This window comes from Elaeis guineensis, chromosome 3 (assembly GCF_000442705.2).
Source record: "Elaeis guineensis isolate ETL-2024a chromosome 3, EG11, whole genome shotgun sequence".
Lineage (NCBI taxonomy): Eukaryota > Viridiplantae > Streptophyta > Magnoliopsida > Arecales > Arecaceae > Elaeis > Elaeis guineensis.
Genome location: NC_025995.2, coordinates 477,433 through 501,314, shown reverse-complemented (window position 1 = coordinate 501,314; position 23,882 = coordinate 477,433). Strand labels below are relative to the sequence as shown.

General features: G+C 37.4%; 1 protein-coding gene across 1 annotated transcript; it reads left to right on the top strand.

Annotated features, from left to right (window-relative positions):
* The first annotated feature begins 454 nt into the window (after positions 1-454).
* LOC105042442 (chromatin modification-related protein EAF1 B) lies at positions 455-23,277 on the top strand. Its single transcript, XM_010919662.4, is given in 24 exon segments — positions 455-658; positions 1,246-1,429; positions 1,512-1,566; positions 1,657-1,754; positions 1,880-2,133; positions 2,136-3,361; positions 3,448-3,567; positions 3,778-4,038; positions 7,548-7,739; positions 7,958-8,038; positions 8,898-8,958; positions 9,039-9,595; positions 9,726-9,779; positions 11,245-11,302; positions 11,410-11,606; positions 12,501-12,554; positions 12,651-12,731; positions 14,344-14,481; positions 14,614-14,730; positions 15,249-15,349; positions 15,529-15,744; positions 15,864-16,257; positions 17,495-18,971; positions 22,905-23,277. Coding segments are annotated over 22 exon segments (5,811 nt in total). The 5' UTR covers positions 455-658; positions 1,246-1,340; the 3' UTR covers positions 18,902-18,971; positions 22,905-23,277.
* Positions 23,278-23,882: the final 605 nt, after the last annotated feature.

The window sequence follows — 23,882 nt, the reverse complement described above, 5'->3', positions numbered from 1 at the left end:
TAATAAATAAAAAATATATAATATTTTTTTAAATAATTTTATATATCAATTAAATGATGTTCAAACTATTAATGTAGAAGAAGATAAAGATGTATATTTGTGGTGCCACTCCTTATAATTATATAGTCCCACAACTATATTTCTTTTAACATAGGTTCGGCCAGCGTCATTTCCCTTTTCGTGTTTTGTTATTATTCTTTTTCTTTACATTTTTTTGATACCATTTTATTTAGTTTTTTCGGATTTGGTTATCAAAAAAAAATTATTTTGAAATAATATTATTTTTTAAATAATTATATAATTAATAAAATAATATTTAAATATTATATGTTTTTTAAATAAATGATATATCCGCACATGCGGGTAATACGCTGGTTCTAATATTGAGATGCACATGACAATTTTTTAATAAAATAACACTTTTTAATTTCTGGATAGCAACCCAGCCCACCCCGCCCAACCCGACTAGGACTCGAGTAACCCGCGTGACGCACTCTCGTCCTCTCTCCCGACTCCACCCCAGCCGCCGATTCTCCCTGCCCTTCCCGGTGGTCGAATCGCCCGTCGCGGACCGCCCTTCTCCCCGTCGGTTGTCCTGTCTCACCCGGGCGCTCCGCTCACAATCCAGGGCTTGGATCTACGGACCTACGTCTTCAATGTGAGCATCTCATGTCAATTTCCTATCTTCCCCCTTTCTTCCTCCTCCTCTTTTGTCTCCCACGGACTGATCCTCCCTGCACCTGGTCTTTCCTCTTCATTCTTTGAGCCCTAACGCTGTTGAAATTAGCTGCGTGGATATCATCTCCCGTTCCTCCTTCAAACCTTGGCCTTAACACTAGATGCTGACCTTTGACATCTCCTTCGAGCCCTAACCCTAACCCTTACTCTAACCCTGAATTTGGAAAACCGACCTCTTCTTCAGCCCCTAATCCCCTGGATTTTAGTTCGATCTGAGTGAACTATATCAGAATTATCTACTTCTGCCCTAGTGAAAAAAATTCCCGAAAGGCTCTGTTGCCCGAGAACCTTCTGGTTTATGACCAGCAATTTTTCGAATTTTAAGATCTCAAGCCTGCTCGTACGTTTACAACCTTCTGCGGTTTGTCTTTATAGTTTCTATTTATGCATTTAGCAACTTGTTCTAGCTTTGCTTATCTTGCAATTGTCGCTTGTGTGATTAATTTTTCCCATCCTGCTTTGTTCTTTTGTTTGAATTTTGTGACATCTCATGAATCCATGGGGCAGGATATTGTTCTATTTGCACTTTGGAAAGTAGGAAGGCCATAGATGCATGGGCATAGCTGGCACCTTCTCTCTTGGTAAATGCTACTATTGATTCGATGGGAGGCATTGTCGATTGTGGAGTTGGTGCAGACGCCAAAACTTCACCTCGTCGTGCAGCAATCGAGAAGGCACAGGCAGAGCTGCAGTACGTCGAGAGCAATATGTCTTATTAATCTGCTGCGATTCTCTAACTCAGACATCTAAATTTCTTAATGTATGAATTACAGGCAGGAATGTGATGTACGTGAAGAAAGGAGAAGGGAACTAGAATTTCTTGAAAAGGTATTTCCCCGTGGTTATTCTTTTGCTTTCTGGTTTATAAAATTATTTTCTTTTTATATATTTATGTGATAATGTATTGTATTTTTGTAGGGGGGAAATCCTCTAGATTTTAAATTTCCTCATGCAGCGTCAATTAGTGTACAGTCTACTTCGCTCACAGATCAACTGGCTGAGCAATATGTGATCAGGTTTATATTCCAACTATATCAAATTATCATGAGATAAATGTTTGTAACCAGGATAGCTTCCTTAGATCTGGAATTGTTGATATTGGTCTTTTTTGGTGCTCTTTTTCTTTGGTTTTGCACTATAGTGAAGCACGAGGTAGCTTTGCATTAGCTGCCTCACCCCATGGAGATTCTGTTGAAAGCAGTGACAGACCTGGAGGTTATTTGAGCCGTGAACCTAACATTGCGGACAATCTTTTGCTTTTGGATGGAGATAACAGTAATCTTGGTGGAGAAAGGAACTTTAAACATAGTGGTAAAAGTGGTAATATAGCTCGATTGGAACAAGCATCCCAGATTGATTTTTCTGCAAAAGAATCAGAGGATTCTGTTATTCCTCGTTCGGGGGTAGGAGTCAAGCGTATGCACGACGCAACAGGTCCAGAACAAGTCGTGATAGTGGCAATGTAGGTTCAACTGATTTAGTTCTGCGTCCTGGTAATAGATCTTTAGCTATACTTTCTGCTCGACCCAGTCCCAGCAATGCAAAGGGTTGGGAAGCACAAGTGGAGGACCATGCTATTTCTTCCATTTCCAACTCAAAACCAGCAAGCCCAAATGTTAATATTGTATCAAAAAATTTTGCTTCTGATGATCATGTGGATATGGAGCTGGATACAGTGCAAACTCATCATGCATGCACTGATATGATAAAAGATGTAGTGCCAGAAAGAGCAATGGAAGTTAAATCTTCTGAAAAGTTGCAGGATAATGACCACAATAATCAGCATTCTCATGTAATTGCTGACCGAGCTACCAATGGTACCACATCTCGTTCATCTGATATCTCTGGAAAAGATGAAGCTCTTTCTGTTGGTTTTCTTCCCACTCTCCATGAGTCTACTGAGGTTATTAAAGATACCAGTAATGCTGAAAAGGTGAATGGCTTTAGTGCTCCAGATAACAATACAACTGAAGTGCATGATCTGAATACAAAAACTTGTGTCGCTGACTCTGTTCCTGAAGCCTTAAGTATGAGTAACATAAAAACAGATCCCCCTTGTCTCAACATGACTAATACAAGTGTTGGAAATACAGATGGTGACCAGCATTTGATGCCGGGGAAGATTGATGGCAGTTCACATGGAGACTCCAAAGGCCATTCAATGTTTGAAGAGGCCTCATCCAGGCTAGAGAACAAGGATTTAAAGGAGAACAATCAGTTGATTGCAGTTGATGTGCTCATTAGTGGTAATGATGAGTCCAGATCTGTTCAGCCGAACCCCGGCAACTCGGTTATTCATATTAAAGATGAGGTGGAAGTTTGTGATGGTAGAGCTGACATGCAGGGGGAAGTGAGTCCTTTTACTAATGTCCAGTCTATGATACTAAATGGTGATATACCAGATAGGAAGCTGGATAAGTCTTTAGGAGATTTCAATTCCATTAACAAGTCTGGTATAGATGCAAGCACAATTGTTTCCTCCACTTGTGAACCTGCAATCACTGCCCCCGAAAAGAGGAATTCCACTTCTACCTCTGAGGTTCAGAACTGTGCTGCAAATCACTTGAAGTTGGCGAAGAAGGCACATGAAGATGCTGTTCTGAAAGAGGCTCGAATAATTGAGGTTTGTTAGATGGTTCTATGAATTTTCCTTATTTGCTAAGAACTGGGCTTGCATTTTAACAATATCATAACAATTTCACTTATCAGGCGAACCTTAAGAGAGCCGGTGAGTTGTCTATGTGCAACATTTTTTCAGAAAAGCGACACAAATGTCATTGGGATTTTGTTCTTGAGGAGATGGCATGGATGGCAAATGATTTCATGCAGGTGTGTTTTTTTTCTTGAAGAGACTTTTGATGCATTTTTAGTGTGTAAACGCACATCTACAATATTTGATCCAGATATTTTTTGCCAAGCAAATCAATTCTAATATTAGTTACCATTCTTGCTCACTTTAAAGGAAAATAGGTCCCCAGTTTGACCAGTGTCACCTAATGTTGTTAATTTACTAAAATTGCTTTCATCATATTTAAATAGGAGCGCCTGTGGAAGACAACCGCTGCAGCCCAAATGTGCCATTGGATTGCTTCTAGTGGTCGAGCAAAGTTTGAACAGGTAAACATGTGGCGAAAGCAGAAAAATGTGGCTAGAACTTTGGCAAAGGCTGTCTTCCATTTTTGGCGTTCAGCTGACACTTTGCGAACTAGTGGTGAGACACCTGATAGCATTGATGGAGAGTGCAATTCAGATGTGCTTGGATCGTTGAAGATTAATGGGGCTAAAGCTGAAATACACCAGGTTGTGGATTTACTGTTGAACAATTTGGTTGATTTCGTCATTTCTGTTATAAAATGTAGTGCCTCTCAGTATTATTAGACGAAGGGTCCACTCTTTGGAGGCTAAATAACTTATCCAAGAATTTCTATTTTCTTGTGTAAGTGTTTTTGAGGCAACATTTAGACAAGAAAATAATTTCCCCATGTTCTTTTATGTATTGAAAAATGGCTCCAGAATCTGTTACTCATGTTCTTTTGCATTACTATTCTCTATAATATTATATCATTACATTATTTTCTTTTGCATTACTATTTTCTATAATATTATATCATTACATTATTATTATATTACTGTATGGTTAGGGGTATGTTAGGAACAAAATAAAAAGCTTATTTTCCTGGTTGATGGGAAAATAACCTATGCACCTCCTAGCTGGGTAAGACTTTCCTCCCATTTCATGGATAAATGCTATCTATGGGAAAATAACTTATCCACCTAGAGAAACATACGGACATGGGTAAGTTGGTCAATGAAAAAGTTGACCAACTTTCTCATTATATTTATCCACCAAAGAACGGGCTGTAATAGTTAGATGTGTTCCATTGGTTGCTTTTAGTTTTCAGATTTTTATTTAGTCTGGTAGATGCTTAGTTTGTGTAATTAAATGGAAACGCATCATCCTTATGATCAAGGTGAATGTCTTCTTCTAGAAGTTGATCTGAGCAAGTCTCTAACATGTCCTGGATCGCGTACTGTACCATGCTCGTGCAGTGTCTGTATGCCTGGTATTCAGGGTTGGTTTGGCATGTGGAGACTCAGTACACCTCCAGTACTGAGTCTTAGTCCAGTATTGGTATGCCCAATATGACGAACCATCCATTATTAGGCTTTCTTGAATCTTTGAATTCTACTAATGTGGTTATATACCATGTGTAGAATAATAGAATTTTATGGTTTTGTTCTCATATGAATAGCTAAACGTTTAGCTGTTTCTATTCAGTGCTCTAACTCATGCTAATTTGACCCATATGCCTTGGTGAGCGATAATTTCTGTTAAATTAGTGAGTCCTAATGGTAAATTTTAAATTATTCATCTTGGATGGTTGAAATGTATGTTGCTTTATGGATGTCAAGTATGATTTCACTTTTCCAAATGCGACTTTGTTACCCATATGTCCTACAAGGCTTGCAATATCAAATATTTCCAAATCACTGAAATAATTATTGTGTGGCATGTTCAAAAAATTACACAGAACCGGTGGACAATGGTGGAGATTTCTATTTTTTAATTGAGGATTATCTGTTACTAATTGTGTTGATGTTGTCCAAATAATTATTAGTTTTTTTTTAAATTTTAACTTGGTGCCTAAGTAATGAAGGGAAATTCTCGTTTGACTCAGATTACTTCACTAAAATTTTCTAAACAGAGGAGTAAGACTATTGGTAAATTGTGCTAGATTCTCTGCTCCAGTTTTGATGTTCTTGCTGGGCCCATACTGCAATGTGACTGTTATGAACCCTCGGTTGCTGCATTGTGCTGATCAGATTTGAGTTTCTAATTCTCTAGCAAATGGATTTAGTGATGTGTGATTGTACTGATCCTGCTGAGTGTAACTGTCATCCTTTGGGTTAAGGTTCAGAACTTTAATAAGTTAGAGTTTAGACTGAAGGGCTTGATTTCTTTTGTTTACTTTTCTTTTGTTGGGTTGGACTAGTTTGGCTTCCAATGGTCTTTCTTTATCAAATGAGGCAACATTTTGTCTCTTCCTTTAGGCATGCTGCCACACAGCCTCCAAATCACAAGAAAAGGACGTATCATTAGTTGTGTTCAAGCATTAGCTAAATCTAGGGGGGACAAACTCTTGGGAAATGCTTGGATGGGGAATTTTTATAATCATAAACTTGTGCTATGGGCAACATAAAATTGCATGTTTAAGCATATTTAGATGACTATGGTTTCTTCCATTAAACGCTTGAAAAATTATCATCAGGTATGGTGATATATCATAATTGTTCATGAGAGTAAGTTATCAGCTGAAATTTATTATCTTGGGTAGTAAATTTGCCCTAATACCTACTAACAAATATACACACACTTTCTGACATTTCCCCTTCTTAGATCGGTTTGTGGTCATTAAGGTCAACCTCGTCTCACTTGACTGACGATGTACCATCAGATGTATTAATTTGTTGTTGCTTTTCAATCCAATATCAATTTTTTCTTAACCCCAAGTTCTTCTTAGCTAGTGCAAATGCAACATGTGGGTGTTTCTACAGGTTTGGGTGATTGTTGGTAGTGGGTGATGTTGATACTTGCATTTGATAACCGTACTCCAATGCTTGGAATTCATTTATCAAATGCACATATATTTTCTTAGTTACCATTATGAAAAAAGTATCCACAGTATCCATGTTTCAACTCTTAATCATTTATAAAGTAGATCTGAGCATCATGTGCATTCATGTATACCAAGTTAAATATGTAAATATTTGTTACTTGCAATATCATAACTGTTAACATGTGGGCTTTCCTGATCTTCATTTTATGAAAATTTTTGTATACTATCACAATGATTTTATTCTAGAAAGGTTGACCATGGAGGCTATCTTCTTACTCAGGCAATTGTAAAGTGAATGTGGAGAAAAAAGGGAAAGTCCATATATGGGCCTTATGGGATTGTGATAAGGTACAAAGAAGTGTAGCATGGTGGACCTTAAGAAGGAAAGGCATGCATGATTGATACATTAAGTTGTTGAGTGCATATATGTGCTAAAGCAGTGACAAATGTTAGGACTAGCTATTGTTTGATCATATTTTAAATAACAGTGATTTTCCACCACAATAAAGCATGAAGCCCAAATCTTTCTATGCTAATTGTAGATGAACTTATTTTCTAACATTCAAGCAAATGTACTGTGGTGTATGTTTGCAGATGATATAGTGCTGATCAAAGAGGAAATATAAAGATTCCTTGCTGAATTGGATAAATGAGAAAAAGGAAAAAGAAAATTAAAATGCAGCAGGATGACAATAGACTAATTTTGATGAAAAATGGAGATGAAACTGCAATTAAAAATTATGGACAAGAGATACCTCTAAGGTTGAAAATTAAAGAGGAATTTACTGTAGGCATAATACAAATTTTGTGGTACTATCTCCTCCCACTTACCAAATGAAAGAAGCAGCAGCTGCAGCAGTATCTCCCTGTGTGCCATATTATTTCTTGACTACATGAGCTAGTGTTTGGACTTTGGAGTTTGTTATTGGTAAGGAATTTTTGTCAATGTGTCAGCAGAAAGTTTGCATTTAAGTCTTTGATGCCTAAATTTTTGAGTTGTATAATATGATTTCATTTCTTGAGGTACTTAGTTATGTATACTCTCTTGTAGTGTTACACATATCAATATTCAATGTGTTCTTATCCATTTGTTTTTTGATATCATAATTGCTTTCCATATGCTGTTTTGAAATGATCATGCATCTAAGATTCTAAACAATATTTACATGGCTGACCTATGGGTTTGTGTAGGGTAACACACATGTTGAAGCAGAAAAATCTGGGAACCTTCCCCGACTTGCTATTAAGGATTATGCGGTTAGGTTTTTGAAGTATAATAGTAGCATATCAAGTTATCCTGTCTTGGCTGAAGCACCAACTACTCCTGACAGGCTGTGTGATACTGGCATTTTAGAAATGTCCTGGGAAGATCGACATTCTGAAGTATGGACTAGATCATTTTCTCCTATACTTAATAAAGTCAATTCTATTAGTTGGAAACTGTTGCTTAGCAGTATACCTGCACATGCATAGTATTCCCATTACATTTAGTTAGAAGAGCAAGACAACTTGTTCATATAAACTATCTTGCTTCAGCACATGTTGGTTCAAATGTTGTTTCCTATTTGTCATATCAACAACCGGTTCCTTTTCTTCTTCAGGAGAGTCTCTTCTATACAGTACCTCCTGGTGCAATGCAGGCCTACAGAGAATCCGTTGAGTCTGAGTGGGTGCATTATAAGGTAAAAGGAGGTTCTTTCTTTTCTTTTCTTTCTGTGTGCATTCAGAAAGTGGGTGGTGGGGAGGACATTTTAATCTGCAATTAAAAAATAAAATCTACCAATGCTTCAAAAGGAATTTGGACAGTGAAAAAAGGATCTTGAAAATGAGGTTATGTGAATACATACTTATCTCTCTATATAAGTAATGCAATGACAGAAATAAGAGGCAGTTCTAAATTGGATGAAAGTCAAATATTCTAATAAAACCAGGGACCCTGATTCTTAATATGGGAAACTTCTACATCAGAATTCATGTCTCAGCCTACTCCCTATAGCCCTCTCTCTCTCTCTCTCACACACACACACACACACACACACACACACACATTCATGCTATGCATTTGATATACATTGTTATTGTACATATGCATGTATAAATTATATCATGCATATAAATGTATATGTATGCATATATTTTTTCAAATGCAGAAAAATTAAGACATGGTTGCCAACAGCAACAAATGCAGATGACTTCATTAATTAGCAATCCATGATTGATTGATAAATAATTCAAATTCATAGTGAGGCCTTGAAACTTTGCCTTACCTTGTGATAATGTGGGTTACAGTTCATGAAGAGGCAATATACAGAGATATCTTACATAAATGTGATAAACATTTGGTACTTTTTATTGGTTGACTACATTTAACAATGACAATCATACTTTATGGATGCCAAATTTTCGAAGAAGACATGTCTACATTGTGATTTATTGACATTTTCTTTTGCTAGTAATATCACTAGCAAATTCTTAAAGTTTAGGCTTACCAGTCAACTACTTTTCTAGCACCAGATATTTATTTATTTTAACTACTTGCAGAAAATGGGCAACACCATCCATCAAGACGATTGTGAGGCATCCATGTGTGATTCTGTAGCAGGTATTAGATATATACTGTAATTCGTTACTTTTCTTTTGTTTGAATATACCAACATTCTAACACAATATATGTGGATGTAGATGGATCTCGTGAGAATGCATATGAAGAGGATGAAGGTGAAACAGGCACATGTTATTTGCCTGGAGCATTTGAAGGTGGTTTGTCATCGAAATTTGCTCATAAAAAGAGAAAAAACATGCAACAGAAATGTCCTGAGTTGTCTTATGAGCCTTGCTTGGAAAGCAAGTCAGGAAATCAATCTTTGTCATTTGGAAAAAGACCATCAGGTACCCTTAATGGTGTATCAATTCCGACAAAGCGTGTACGCTCGGCTGCTCGGCAACGGGTTGTGAGTCCTTTTAGCGCTGGAGTTACTGAGAGCCTACAAGTAACTAGTAAAACAGATGTTTCAAGTGGAGACACAAATTCTTTCCAAGATGACCAGAGTTCACTGCATGGTGGATCCCTGCCCAGGAAAAACATGGAAATTGAATCTACAGTGGACTTTAAGAGGCAGTTGTCATATGATGGTAATGAAATATCGACAAAATCTAGAAAGAAGAAGAGGCCTAAGCATCTGCGATACAAGAACTCATTGAATTTGACTGACTCTAGTGTTTTAATTGTTTCAGGAAAGGTAAAGCACCCCCTCTCCTCTCCCCCCCCAAAAACCCCAACGCCCCGAAAAGGAAAAAAAAAAAAAACACCACAACATTTTTTTTTCTATTACTTTCTTGCTAGATTAGTGAAGTTCTATAATATTGTAGGGTTCCTTGTATGAACAGCGGCTGCAAGTTGATTCCACAGTTCAACATGAGCAGGTGAATTTTACTTGTTTTCTATGCCATATAGTCTTTTTAATTTGTGAGTTAGTCTGGTTTAACTAGCTTTGAAATTGGAGTGAACATAAATTAAACTAGAAAACTTTTTGACTGAATCGTGTTCCTTAGGTGTAAAATCAGATGATTTGTAATTTTTCTTTGTTTTTTATGATTTATCTTAATGTTAATAATGGTGTAGATTTAAAAAACTATAATATGTTTTTACTTTTTAGCATATTAAGTTATAAAGAATTTAAAATATTGGAGTTTAAACATGAAGTGATATATTCAGTAGTTCTATGAGAAGTACAAATTCAATTTATTAGTCTTCTTCCCTCATTTTCCCTCACAAAGCCCACCCTTCCCTAAAATACTTTGGAAGGAAAAGTGAGGAGAATGGCATCTCTTGCCTTCTTCTATCTTTTTGGTAACAAGATGGTCTGAACTGACTTGAACCAAGTCGGACTGAGCGGAACTGAGCGGTTTCGTCTGTTTGAAGCAGTTCAGGCTGGTTTGCATTGAGTCTCAACCATTTCGGCAAATTGACCCAGTTCTGCACGAGTTTGGTATGCCTTTAAGCAGGCGTTTGGGCTGAGTTTGGCAAACCTTGGAAAACATTCTGCAAATAATTTTGATGAATAAAGTTGTCCTAAAGTTAGCTGGTGTCAATTGTCTGATTAATAAAATTAGGAAAAAACTATTGGAGATGCTTATAATATGTGTTTTATTTAATATTATCAATGTATTTATTTTTCTTGTGGATTGTGTGCATACTAATTAATACATTTCCTGCCTGGTAAATTAGAAGAACATGAGTTTCTTGAGTCTAATGGCATGTGGTAGATGTTATTGGAGGCTTTTGCATTTTTAGCTAGTTTACATTAAAGTTATCATTCTTCACTTACTGATGTAGACCTTTTTAGACCCCAACTTCTTAAATAATCATCTTAATTGCTTTAGTTGGTGCAGTTATACCTTATTGTCTCTTTGGCATAATTTGTTCACGCGACAATGTTTAAGGAATCCAATAATCAACCAAACACTTGCTTTGGTCTTGTACATATTCCTCTCCGAGCTAAGGTTAGACATAGATGCTGTATTCTGCCAGAGCAGGGGAGTGTTAAATACATCTAAGTTGATCTTCCTGTTCCTCCATGAGCAGGTTTTTAATGGGTGCCCTTTTGTGTGTATACCATCTCTTTGTATTGCTTTATAACTGACATTCATGTCTTTGTAACTTTAGTTGTTATTCTATTGTGTTTTTTCGCTTGTCTGTTATTCATTTCATGATGTCAAAGCATTTATTAGACAATATATTATATGCAGAGTAAAAGGCCTCTACAAAGTCATTAGATAGTGCTTATCCTGTCACTGTACCAATCTCTGTGTCAACTCGCTGCATTACTGCTATGTTTGTTTCATATAATGTTCTATTAATTACCCATGCTTTGCTTTTGGAGTGCAGAAGGACCATTTGAGAAAAAGATTGGAGAATCAGCAGTTTGAGTCAAATGAGAACACTGGTAGTTTCTTTTAGTTTTTTATAATTTTATGATTTATATCAGCAATTAATTGTTCTGCTTCAATTGTTCTTGTTACTTTATCGATTTTTCTAATACATAAGTTGCAGTTATTTATGGGCAACATGCTGCTAAGAAACCAAAGCTTTTGAAACAACTGCCAGAGACCTCCCCTGAAGCACTTACCCCAGTCACTGGGTCAATGCCTTCTCCAGTTGCTTCCCAGATGAGTAATATGTCCAATACAAATAAGCTAATTAGAATTATTGCCAACAGGGATCGGGGAAGAAAATGTAAAACATCAAAGGTTTGCACTTTTGGCTTATGTCTGTTTGTACCTTTTAATTGGTATTCAAGCTATTATGTTGTTGGATAAACTGTGCCTCCATAGTATTTAGTCACTCATGACTGATAGCAAGCTTAGATTATTAGTTATTTGTTTGCAGATAATCTGGATTCTATTGCAGATAATTGTTAATTTGATCCGATTGTCATGTTCTTTAGTTATGTCTTTAGCGGACTGCTAGTTGACATGTGGCCAAGGTTTTAAATGCTGTGGGATGGGGCTGTCCTGGTTTTTCTATGGAATTGGAGGCACTAGTGTCTTGCCCTGTCTCAAGATAGGGGATGGCCCAAGATGCACCGATCGGGATGCCAGGACAATGGTGGGATGGTCTTATCCCGACACTCAGGATGATACCCTGTCTCAATGTCCTGTAGGATGTCTCATAGGAATTTGAGACCATGCATGTGGCTCAAATTTTTGAAATTATTGATTGCAATTTGCATTCCCAAAATGGACTTTTTATATATTTTTTTATATTTTTTTAAAGTTGTCTCATTTCCTTAGTTTCGAAGCATAGATGAAGTGTTTGGTTGTGGCGCAGTATATTTTGGAGCATGCTGTGATTTGGGAATCTAAGACTCTTCAATAAGATTTTGCTTGTGATCCTGCCTATGCTTTTTATTCTTTTGTACTGCTGTAAATCCAATTCTATTATCTGTATCTGTAATCCCTTTTATTTGTCTGTAATGGCAAATGTTTGACTGGCATTTATGTAATTCCGGGCAGAGAAAATAAAAATGAACAATTTCAAATTGTCATGATTCAAACAGGATATAAGATTAACTGCATTTAGTATATGTAAATTACATTTATATGTATAACCAAATTCTGGTTCTCAAAATCTTCTTTCTGCAGATGGCTGCTGGGCAGTCAGGATCTGGAAGTCCATGGTCAAACTTTGAGGACCAGGTTTTTCTGCCTTTTCAAACTGTTTTATTATTTGAATTGTCTCTCACATGAAACATGTTTTTTGATATAAAAATGTTATTTCATTTTTGATTTCAGGCGCTTGTTGTCCTTGTTCATGATATGGGTCCAAACTGGGAGCTAGTAAGTGATGCAATCAACAGCACCCTCCAGTTCAAGGTGAAGTAACTCACTATTTGTTCCATGCTTCTGTGCTGTTTTGCATGCTTCACATCATCAGCTTCCTGTATTAGCATCAGCAATCAGCTGCAATGAATTACTTGATTTCTTTTACTTATCTACTTAGGATTCTTCATGATTAAGAATCATGGAGTGAAAGGATTCAGGTCCCAGTGGGACGTTTCGTGGGACGCCAGGACAGGATACCATCCCATGTGTCGGGACAGGACCATCTCATTAGTGTTCCAATGTCCCGATTGAGACGTCTTGAGACATCTTTTGTCCTAAGTGTTGGGATGAGGCAGGATGGCGGCATGTCCTGTTCCATGAGAAAATTGGAACAGCCCAATCCCATGGGATCTAATATCTTGATGGAATGTATCTCCTTCACAGCTATTTAAATGTTGTTTCGGGCGTATTTTACCTTGACAGATACACAGGGATGGACGAAGGGGGTTGTGACATCCCATCCTGCAAACCCCCTCCCTCTACCCCCCCCCCCCCCCAAAAAAAAAGCACACAAACACAGAAGAAGAAAAACAAAGATAAAATTTTGCTATATTACCATGTATATGGAATCTCTTTGCTCCCCCAATGCACTTGCATTGCCCACTCTGAAAATTTCTTCAAGTCATAGAGTTTGGAAATGATTAGATAATTTAACCTGTGCTCATCCACTTGTATGAGGCCTAATCATGGCTATATACCTTGATTTTTGATGAGGACTCTTGTACTCTGATCTTAATTGCACCACAAGCACACCTCACATTTATGATCATTCCTCTTCTTGTCCCAATGCCTTCCCTCGAAGATCTTGATTTTAAACAGAATGAATGCCACCTATTCTTAATTATTTCCTGATATGCAATGCAAAGAATTAAAGCATAAAAAAAAAAAAAAATCCAACAGCACTTGGTTAAACCAAGCTCCACCAACTTTTTGTAGCTCTCTCTCCTCTCTCTCACACATACATGCGCATGCATGCCCAGCTTTCAAGCCAACCCCGTTGTTTTCGAAGCCATGTGGGATTGCATGATATAGTTGGGTTGAGGGCAGGGAGATTTATTTTGATGCTTGTAGCTGAAATTTTTCGAAATAATTTGCTTGTGAGGATGCCGCAGAGTAGATGTGAATAGAGACTTTGAGTTGTTTTAAAACCTGTGGACTGAAGAATCTATTTTAATCATGGTTCACCATGCTAGTACGTGCTGCCTCATATCAGGTGTATTGTACTGTACCAGTGTCGATCTGAGACCCAGTATGTGGAGTGTACTGAGTTTCCATATGCTGAACCAACCCCTTATCAGGGGTGTACTGACATTGTACCATCATGGTATTGGTCCGAGGTTGGGTATTGAGATTGTGAATCTTGATTTCAATAAATCTTCCATACCTTTTTCATTAAGTTTTAGTATTTATCTTGTTAAAAATTGATAGCCTTATTAGATGGAAGTTTTGTAATTCTTGATATGTAAGTCCCCCCTCCCCTCTTCCCCCTTCAGAGACAGATTATCTTTGTATCTTTTCTTCCTTCAACTCATAACCATCTTGATGCTTGTTGCCTCATTATTTTCATAGGATTTAGGGTATTGATGTTGTTCTACACTTGCAGTGTATCTACCGGAAGCCTAAAGAATGCAGGGAACGCCACAAATTTCTAATGGACAAGAGTGCTGGTGATGGGGCTGATAGTGCAGAAGATTCAGGCTCATCTCAACCTTATCCATCCACTTTACCTGGCATTCCAAAGGCAAGGCATTTGTGATTTGTTTGTTTTAAGACAACCATAATATCTGTTGGCTTTGAAAATCTTGGCTGCTAACACTAGGTCAAATGGTGTGTAACTCATCTTCCAATATCTTTATTTTACTGTCCACATCAGGGCAGTGCCAGACAGTTGTTTCAACGTCTTCAAGGACCCCTGGAAGAGGATACTCTAAAGGCACATTTTGAAAAAATTATTTTGCTTGGACAGCAGCTGCGTCCCTGTAGGAATCAGGTCTGTTTCCTGTTCCACTGTGAACAAACTTTCTATCGGCATGATAACTTGGGTGCCAGCATGTCAAAGGCTGATATGCGACTTGCTTTCATTACCCATAAAGAATAACTTTGTCTTCTTATCTTTAAAAGCAAGTTGCAGTTTTGGCCTTCTGACCCCCCTTACAGCAACCAAAAAGCAAAGTGTGTGTGTGTGAGTGGGAGAGAGCAATTTGTACTCCAAAGATGAAAGTATCTTGCAATGCCTACAAGGAAATGATCAGTTCCTTCCAATTGTAGTTAAAGCTCTCACCATATTTGAATGTGAAAACCTGGGGAGCACATATGGCACGGCAGCGTAACAATCATAATATGTAGTCTATGCGTCCAGCATGCTCTTTGAATTATGTCTAGTGTTGCATGGTTTAGAGTTTCTTTCCTTTATTCTATGTTGCATATCCTTAAATTCTCTAAATTCCTTGCTTTTGCTAATGTGTTCCATCATGCTTGCTGGTGAATACGACTTGGTGTTTTGAGAAGAATGACAATCAGGAGCCAAAACAAATCACTCCAATACACAGTTCTCATATGGTTGCTCTTTCTCAAGTATGCCCAAACAACCTGACTGGAGGCATTTTAACGTAAGTTATTACTAACTTCTTATGTTCTTGATACATGTCAATCTGTAATTTCAATTCCACGCCTTTTATTTCCACACCTTTTATTTCCACTCTTTTGTTGGTGCTAATGCTTTCTTTGTATTTTCTCTTTTTTTTTGAAAGTAAATTTTTTAAAACTTTTTTTAGTTATGTGCAAACAGGCCACTTGATCTTTGTGAAGCAATTGCTTCAAGCCCAGATGTTCTTTCCCTTGGATATCAGGGATCTCAAACAGGTGGTTTAGCAATCCCAGGTCATCAAGGTTCTATGGCTTCTATTTCTACCTCAATTGTAAACACCATGTTACAAGGATCTCCTAATATGGTTTTAGGCAGCAGCTTACCATCACCATCTGCTCCATTGAATGTGGCTTCTAGGTATATCTAATTAGATGACCTAACTAATTTTTGTATTTTTTGGTTCAATATTTTATTGTTTTAGAAGGGTTCTCTTGTTCTCTTTGTGCTTATGGTAGTTGTTAATTTTGTTCTCCCAGGGATGCCCAGAGATATGGTGTGTCAAGACCAACTTCTATGCCAGTTGATGATCAGAGAATGCAGCAGTATAGCCCAATGCTTTCTGGTAGAAGTCTCCAGCAATCTACTATGTCTGCACCTGCGGCTTTACCTGTGGGAGTTGATCGTGGTGTTCGCTTGTTATCTGGTGGGAATGGTATAGGGATGATGTGTGGGATGAACCGAGGCATGCCCATGCCAAGACCAAGTTTCCAGGGAATGGGCCCACCAGGCATGCTAAACATGGTTTCCACCGGAAATATGCTCCCAAACAGTGGGCATGGAATGCAAAATCCTGTCAATGTCCATCCGAGTGTTGTTTCTGGCTCAGGAAACCCAATGTTGAGGCCACGTGATGCTCTGCAGATGCTTCGTGTGAGCTATTAATCTCTCATTTTGGCATGATTGCTTGCATATTTATCTCAGTTCATATTTTTAATCTACCTGCTATTTTGCATCAGTAGTTACATGGGTATCAATTTACTTCATTCAAAATAATGCAACTATTATGTTGCATTAACTTAAACAAATGCATTTAAAAAGTAACAAGTGGAGTGCTAATTTGTTCTGTACAAACTTTGGTCTCATTTTAATGTTCCGTGTTTTAAAATTCAATTGTTTACATTAATATATTACTATCTTTTTAGAAATTCTTGTTCATATTGTTTCAAAGAGAAAAAATGAAATAAAAAATAGTAGCATGGAAATAAAAGAGGGGAAAGACTGTTTTAAGCCATAAGATTTTCATAGCAAAAATAATTATGATAAGAGCCTTTTTATGGATCATATGCCTTTTGCAAGTTATGGTTGTTGGCTTGATATGAACTGCTATAGCAGTCCTTGTCTCAGGTTCTTTCAACTTGCGCTTTGATTTCTGACTTAATTGCAATGATATTTTCTTGGTTAGCAAACATAAATTATCACATGGATTGCTTGAACAATTTCACATTATTCTCTAAATGAATTGCAATATAGTCACTGGGGCTGAAGCTATATTGAGTGGAGACTAATGACTGATATGTTCCTGAGTATCAGAAAGAAAGAGCATGTATGATGGGTTTTAACATCAAATTCTTCTTCTTCTTCTTCTTGCATATGTAATGATCAGTGTCCTGAATGACAGATCCAAAAACATGTCACTGAACATCAGCGTTTTGGAGAATGGGGCTAACGTGCACCTGAAATTTATTCATAATGCTAAGCATGTAGAAATATGAGTGTCAAAGACTCAAAATACTTGAAGTTAGCAATTTTTGCGATGATCCATGCCCTTCTTCTTCTTTCCTGAAGAATGGGGCTAATTGCATGCATGACAACTATTCATGATGCTAAGCTTGTAGGAAAATTAATTGCAAAGGCAGACTCCCAACATTTGAAGTTAGCAATATGCAACGATCAGTGTCCTGAATGATAGACCCAAAAACATGTCACTGAACATTAACTTTTTGAAGAATGGGGCTAATGCGCATGACATATATTCATAAGCTAAGCATGTTTAAAAATAAATATCAAAGGCAGAGTCAATGTATTTGAAATTAGCAAATTTTGCATATGTAATGATCAGTGTCCTGAATGATAGACCCACCTTTTTGTTGTCTTTGTGGTCATTTAGCCTGGTCAGAATACGGAGGATCACAGGCACATGTTGATTCAAGAACTCCAGATACAAGTTTCGCAAGGGAATGGTCAGGTTGTCACTCCTTTCAATGGCATGAGCGCCTCATTTTCTAACACAACAGCTCCCCCTTCAATTCAGACATTTCCAGTTCCACAACACCAACAATCTCATCAGATGCCACAACAGGCACACATACTTGGAAATTCTCACAATCCACATATTCAAGGAACAAACCAGTCGAGCCCTCAGCAGCAGGCCTATGCTTATCGCTTTGCTAAAGAAAGGCCATTTCAACAGCGGATGATTCCTCAGACACAGCACCCTTTTTCTGGATCCAATGCCATGTCAACTATTCAAAATAGTTCACAGATCCAACAGCAGAACCAGACATCTTCTCCGGTGAATGCAAGTCCTTCCCAAGTGCAGCATAAGCAGCAACAAATGCCACGGAATCTACAGTCAGGCTGTGGAATGCCAAATCAGGTTATGAAGCAAAGACAGCGGCAACAGGTTCAACAGCAGCCAAAGCAACAGCAGCAACAAAGGCAACAGTCACAACAGCAAGCTAAGCTTATGAAGGGTCTAGGCAGAGGGAGCATGCTGATGCACCAGAACTTACCCGTTGATGCTTCTCAAGTCAGTGGCTTTTCAAGCTCTCCCAAGAACCAAGTTTCTGAGAAGCATTTGATGCAACAGGGCCAGGGTTTTTTTCCTGGTAACTTGGGTTTGAGTTCAACTTTGCCTCAAACTGGAAACCAACAAAAGATGTATTCTCGTGTGCTGCCTCAATCATCAAAGCAAATGGCATCAACGCCTTCTCACTCTGATACTTGTAACCAAGGTTCAGTCCATGGTTCTCCCAGTCCCACAATGTTAGCTTCCCAGCAACCCACTGTTCCTTCTTCATCCCCTCTGCCTAATCATCTTCATCATCATCAGCAGCATCAAATGAATACATCTCAACAGAACATTCAAAGAATGGCACTCCAACAAAACCGCCAGTTGAACTCTGATGGTAGGCTACACTCCTCGACTGATCAGGTCCTAAATAATCAGATGATTCCAACTGCATCTGTTTCTCATGGCACAGATTCGGGCACTTCTGTTCCTGTGGTTTCATCTGCAGCACAGTGGAAACCGGAGTCATCGTACAGTGTGGGCTCACCAGGTCCAACAGCACATTTGGCTAATTCTCCAACAGAAAATTTAGTGGGAACTGAAACCATAATACCCACTTCCAGCCAAGGATCAGTGCAAAGACAGTTTTCAGGAAGTGTTTCGATGCATGGAAATAGTGGAGGACAGTGGCAGCAACAGCAGCCTCAGCCTCAGCAGCAGCAACAGCGGCAAGCAGCACAAGGCACTTTATATGCACAGCCATCAAACTCAGGGCCAGGGTAATAAAGACCAGTGCTGGATCTTTCTGTTATCAAGAAGCAGATACCACATCCCTCGTGAACCTAGTGTACAGGTAACTTGGTGCTGCAGCATACTTGCATTATTTTTTTCCTCTTTGATTGCTAAACCAACTTTTGGGCAGCTTCAGTTGGAATGTTCTATACTCCCAGTAGAGCATGATCGTGACTTTACGTTCAACCTATCCAAATTACAGTTTGTTACAGATGTGTTGTAACTAGGGACACCACACCAGTTGGTTGGTCAGCCAAAGTAGTCTTGTTTGATCAACATATGTTTCATTTGACAACTCCCTCCTCCTCCGGCTCCCTTACATGAAGGCCTAGACATTCTGCATGCTCATTGATTGCCCAGGAATTTGAAAATGCCTTTTACTTGCTTACAGAATATACCATGGGCCCTCATGACACAGCTATACCATTGCTGAGCATGGGCAGAAACGCTTGGTTACCGTTGATCACATTGACTCGTGGTTATTTCCTAATGTCATTAGATCCTGTCTTATTCATATGCAGCTACATGTAGACATGAGAATGTTCATAAATATGAGCATGTATCTGCTGTTATATAATTCAAAGGTTGAAATAGATTCCACCTAGGACTTGATCTTACACATCATATATACCCTAGTACTTGATCTTACACATCATATGCACCATAATTCTGAAAGCTGCTGCCCCCTGTAATTCATGTGCATTCGTGCATGACTGAGTTTAGCTTAGACATGCAGAATCAGAACACCAGTTGAGCAATAGCCACGTGTGAATGTGGGATACAACCTGCTGACCGATGTCATATTCATGCTGGCACATGCGCATGCATACACATGCATGCGTATATAGACACATTGCTTCAGAGTTCACTAATGGTGACCCAAGATCATGCCTCATAGGACTGCGATTTAGAGAGTTTTATTAGATTTCATTTAGTTATTAAATTCTGTACTTTTCTTTTATTTCTGATTATTTTCAGGTTTTGGTGGGTTTATTTATAACCAAAAGCTGAGATTAAAGGGTCTTTAGACTTTATTAGATAGGCTAAAGGTTTGAGTTACAAAAGCAATAGTGGTTAAAGCACTGTTCATGCTACCATAACCATGAGCAGTAACCATTCCTTATTAGGGGCAGATTTGGGATTTTAAAAGAACAGTTGTTAGGGCTTTTTGTTCTGTTATAATAAGGGGCTCTCAAGCATTGATATAACAGAGAGTAGGATTATTGATTAATGAAGAAAGGGATGATTCCTTCGGTTTTTCTCTTATGTGATTTTGCAATAGAAGTGTGAAACCTTCGAATGGTGTGATGCTTGGTTCCCAAAGTAAATCTGCTATCATCCATCTTCTTCTCTTCAGCTCTTTTTTTCTCCCTTCAATTTTCTTTTCCTATTCACCTTTCCTCTACTTGTTTTTCATTGAAAAACATCCTTTTTCCCATATATATTTCATATCATATGCATCTCAGCTCTCTCTTTTGCCAGAAAATTCCAGCAAACATTGTCTAGGTTAGACAATATCCATCCATCACCAATTTTCTTCAAAAACATTACATTTTTAGTTCTATGATATTGAAAACTCAGTTCTTATCCTGAAATTCCAGCAATATATAGATTTCAACCCTATGCAAGACCTTAATTGATCCCCTTTTCTCAATTTGGTATCAGAGCTTAGCTTACCCACCATGTACAATCATTGAGGACAGTTCTGGTATTGAAATGATAAGGGTCTTTTGACACTGGAACAATGTAACAATTGTTGATTACTACACGATAAAATTTATACTATGTTGGGACCTCTATAAGCTTTTAGGGTTTGTTTGGTTCACGGGAAGTGGAGGGAAGAGGCAATTTCTGAGAAGTGGAGATGCGGTCTCTTGTTTGGTTGGAGTTTTAAGAGAGGAGAGAATGAAAAAATTTTTTTTTGTGGAAAGTCACTTTCTACGTTTCATGGGAAGTGAAAATTCATAGAGGTGGATTTTGGCATTTCTCATAGGATGGGAAACAGTGGTATTTTTTTTTGTCTAAAATACTTTTTTTAAGATCTATAGGTAAGATTTTATGAAATATCATGGATGGTTAGGATGAAATACTGCACAGTGATAATACAATACAATATTAATATTATAATATTTATTATATTTTAATATTTATACTAATATAATATTTTTATTAATATCAATATAGTATTTATATTAATATATTAATATTTATATTAATATAATATTCTGGATAATATTATATTTATTAAGATATTAATAAATTTATTATATTAAAATATTAATATTGTATTAATATAATATAATATATTAACATTATATTAATACAATAAATTATTTTGATCTAATGTTATATTATAACATATTAATATTATTTTTATATTAATATAAATATAATATTATTATTTATATAAAGTTTAGGAGCAAAATATATGGTCTTATATCTATTAAGGATATAATAGGTACTCTACACTGTATTTCCAGAAAGATAGATGCTCAACGAAACATAAGCCACTTTTCAATAAGTCACTTTCCCATGGTCAACCAAATATACTAAAATTTTATTTTTAAGAAATAACTTCTTTGAAAAGTTACTTTATCGGAAGAAAAGTTCTTCCTGTGAACCAAAGGAGTCCTTAGTTACTGTTGTCCAGGACAATTGTGAGTTGTCTGGATGACAAAATTTCCAAATTGGGGGATTGTTAGGTGTGCATCGAGGACAATGCATCACATGACCAACAGTCCCGAGGCATAAAAGGCAAAGTATCACATGGTCAACAGCCAGAGGGCTTGGCAAAGCACATGAAGGAGACATCAACATCAATTTCAGTGTCTAATAAATTTTGTGTGTGAAAGTCAGATCAAGGATAACAAAGAGAAATTCATGATTCAAGAAGTGAAAGAACCAAGGAGGTGATTCTACCATCTAAAGAAATTTGAGATGAATATGCAATCAAGCCAAAGAAGAGAGTTTACTGAATTCTGAAATTGTCAGTGAAGATCAGACAGCCACAAATGAAAGATCACTGGACTAATTCAAGATCAAAGAAAGATTCAGTCAAGAGGAGATTTTTGTACAAGTTATGAAGATCATGAAATAGCTTATTGTGGTGAGTGTGGAGAATGTAAAGAATTGTCTACAACTACAGTTCTGAAGGAGGCTATTGAAGTTCAAATAAATGCAGAATATTTCAACATGCCATTAGCTTTAGGTGATTTGTCACGTATGGTTTATTTCAACAATCATACACATTTGCGCCTCGTTTCAAAATGATCAGAACATGCTTGGAGTAAGCACTGACAAGAATTTCAGACATCCTATCATGACCAGTCATTATCGATATAAGAAATCAATCAGAGCAGCTCCAGCATCAACTTAGAAGAAGTTGAGGCGAGTTCCTTTGCAGCAAAATGAATGATGAAGACATGAGATCTTCCCATGATGCATCATTAGGCTGCTACTTATGGGTTTTTATTTTTTCTATATTTTTCTTTTGTTTCTGGTTATGTTTAGGTCATAGTGGGTTTATTCATAATCAAGGGCTGAGATTCAAAGATCTTAGACTTTATTAGATGGTCTAAGGGTCAAGTTATTACAGCAATAGAAGTTTGCTTTACATGCCTGCCCACAAGCAAACTGTGTGAGGGCTAATCTTTTCATCTTGTATATGAATATCAAACTTGAAGAAATTTCGCACGAGTGATAGCAAAGAAACCTTGAAGTTGTAAATTATCATTTGTTGCTCTCTTTTCTTCTTGACTGTCTTTTCTAGAGTTAAATGGATGAGAATGTGGGAGGAGGCTAATGTAGGGTAAGTTCCAAAAATAGTTGAAGGGGTAGGGAACTGAGGTATTGAAGGGAAGCTGAGGAGAGCAATTACCAATTTTACTGAAATCAATATAAATGTTTTCATTCAATATAGTGTTTTAAATATGTTTCTGTAAGTTTGTCATTCAGTAATGCTTTTTTCGCTGTCTATGTTGTGCAATTTTTTTAGGTTTCCAGGCAATGAAAGCTGAGGAATACAAAATATGCTCTTTGATTCCCAACTTGAGCTTATCTCACTTCAAGGTACATAGCTGCAACTTTGCCTTGCCTAAGGTCAGCTTCAGGGCACCAGCTACTTCAAATTCCATTGGCATGCAGAATTTGGACTGTAACACTGATTGGGCTGTGTAATATATAGTAATATATATATATTCTTGCCCATAATGTGCATGGTCTTTTAATGTCCTGGCAAGCATTGTACAGTTGGTGAATCTGCTTCCACAGTTGGCTGATAAAAGTGTGTAAAATTCTCATCCAATAGCATTGTATGTTCCCTGCTAGTGATTAGAAATGTCAAATAAGCTTCTCCTTGGTTTCTTTAATTTTCTTTTTTTCTAAGTGTGCACAAAAGTAAACCTACTAAAGGCGGCAAACTGAAGCCTTACAGTGGTTGAATGGTAATTAGTTGGTACTCTATGATCCTGAGTGACTTTGAAAGTTGAGGTTTCCCAGTTTTCTTGCTAGACAGGTTTAATTCTTTACTTGCATATTCATGTTGTTTCCTGTCTGCAGCATCATAACATATTTGCACGTGGAGTCAAGGACATGGACATTGTTGCTTCATTTACCATTGGATGTCTTGCTGCTAGAAATAAGATCTCATCCTAACGATCCCAAAATGCCTTCAAGAAGAAAAAGGAAACTAGATTATTGGGTGCATAAATGAAAATTTACACAAAGGATCAAAAGAATAACAACAAGAATACTTATTGGATAATTTTTAGCGAAGCGAAGGCATTGGAACATCCGGTCTTCTAGAAAACCTTCCATTGGAAAATCTAGTCTTGCTGTAAAATGAGGAAGGGAGAAGAAAAGACTAGACTAATGCAAAATGCAAGAACTAAAGAAGCAAATCTGGAGATGATCAAAAGCATGTTGGGCCAGATCAGGAAGGGAGAAGAAAGGACTAGACTAATGCAAAATGTAA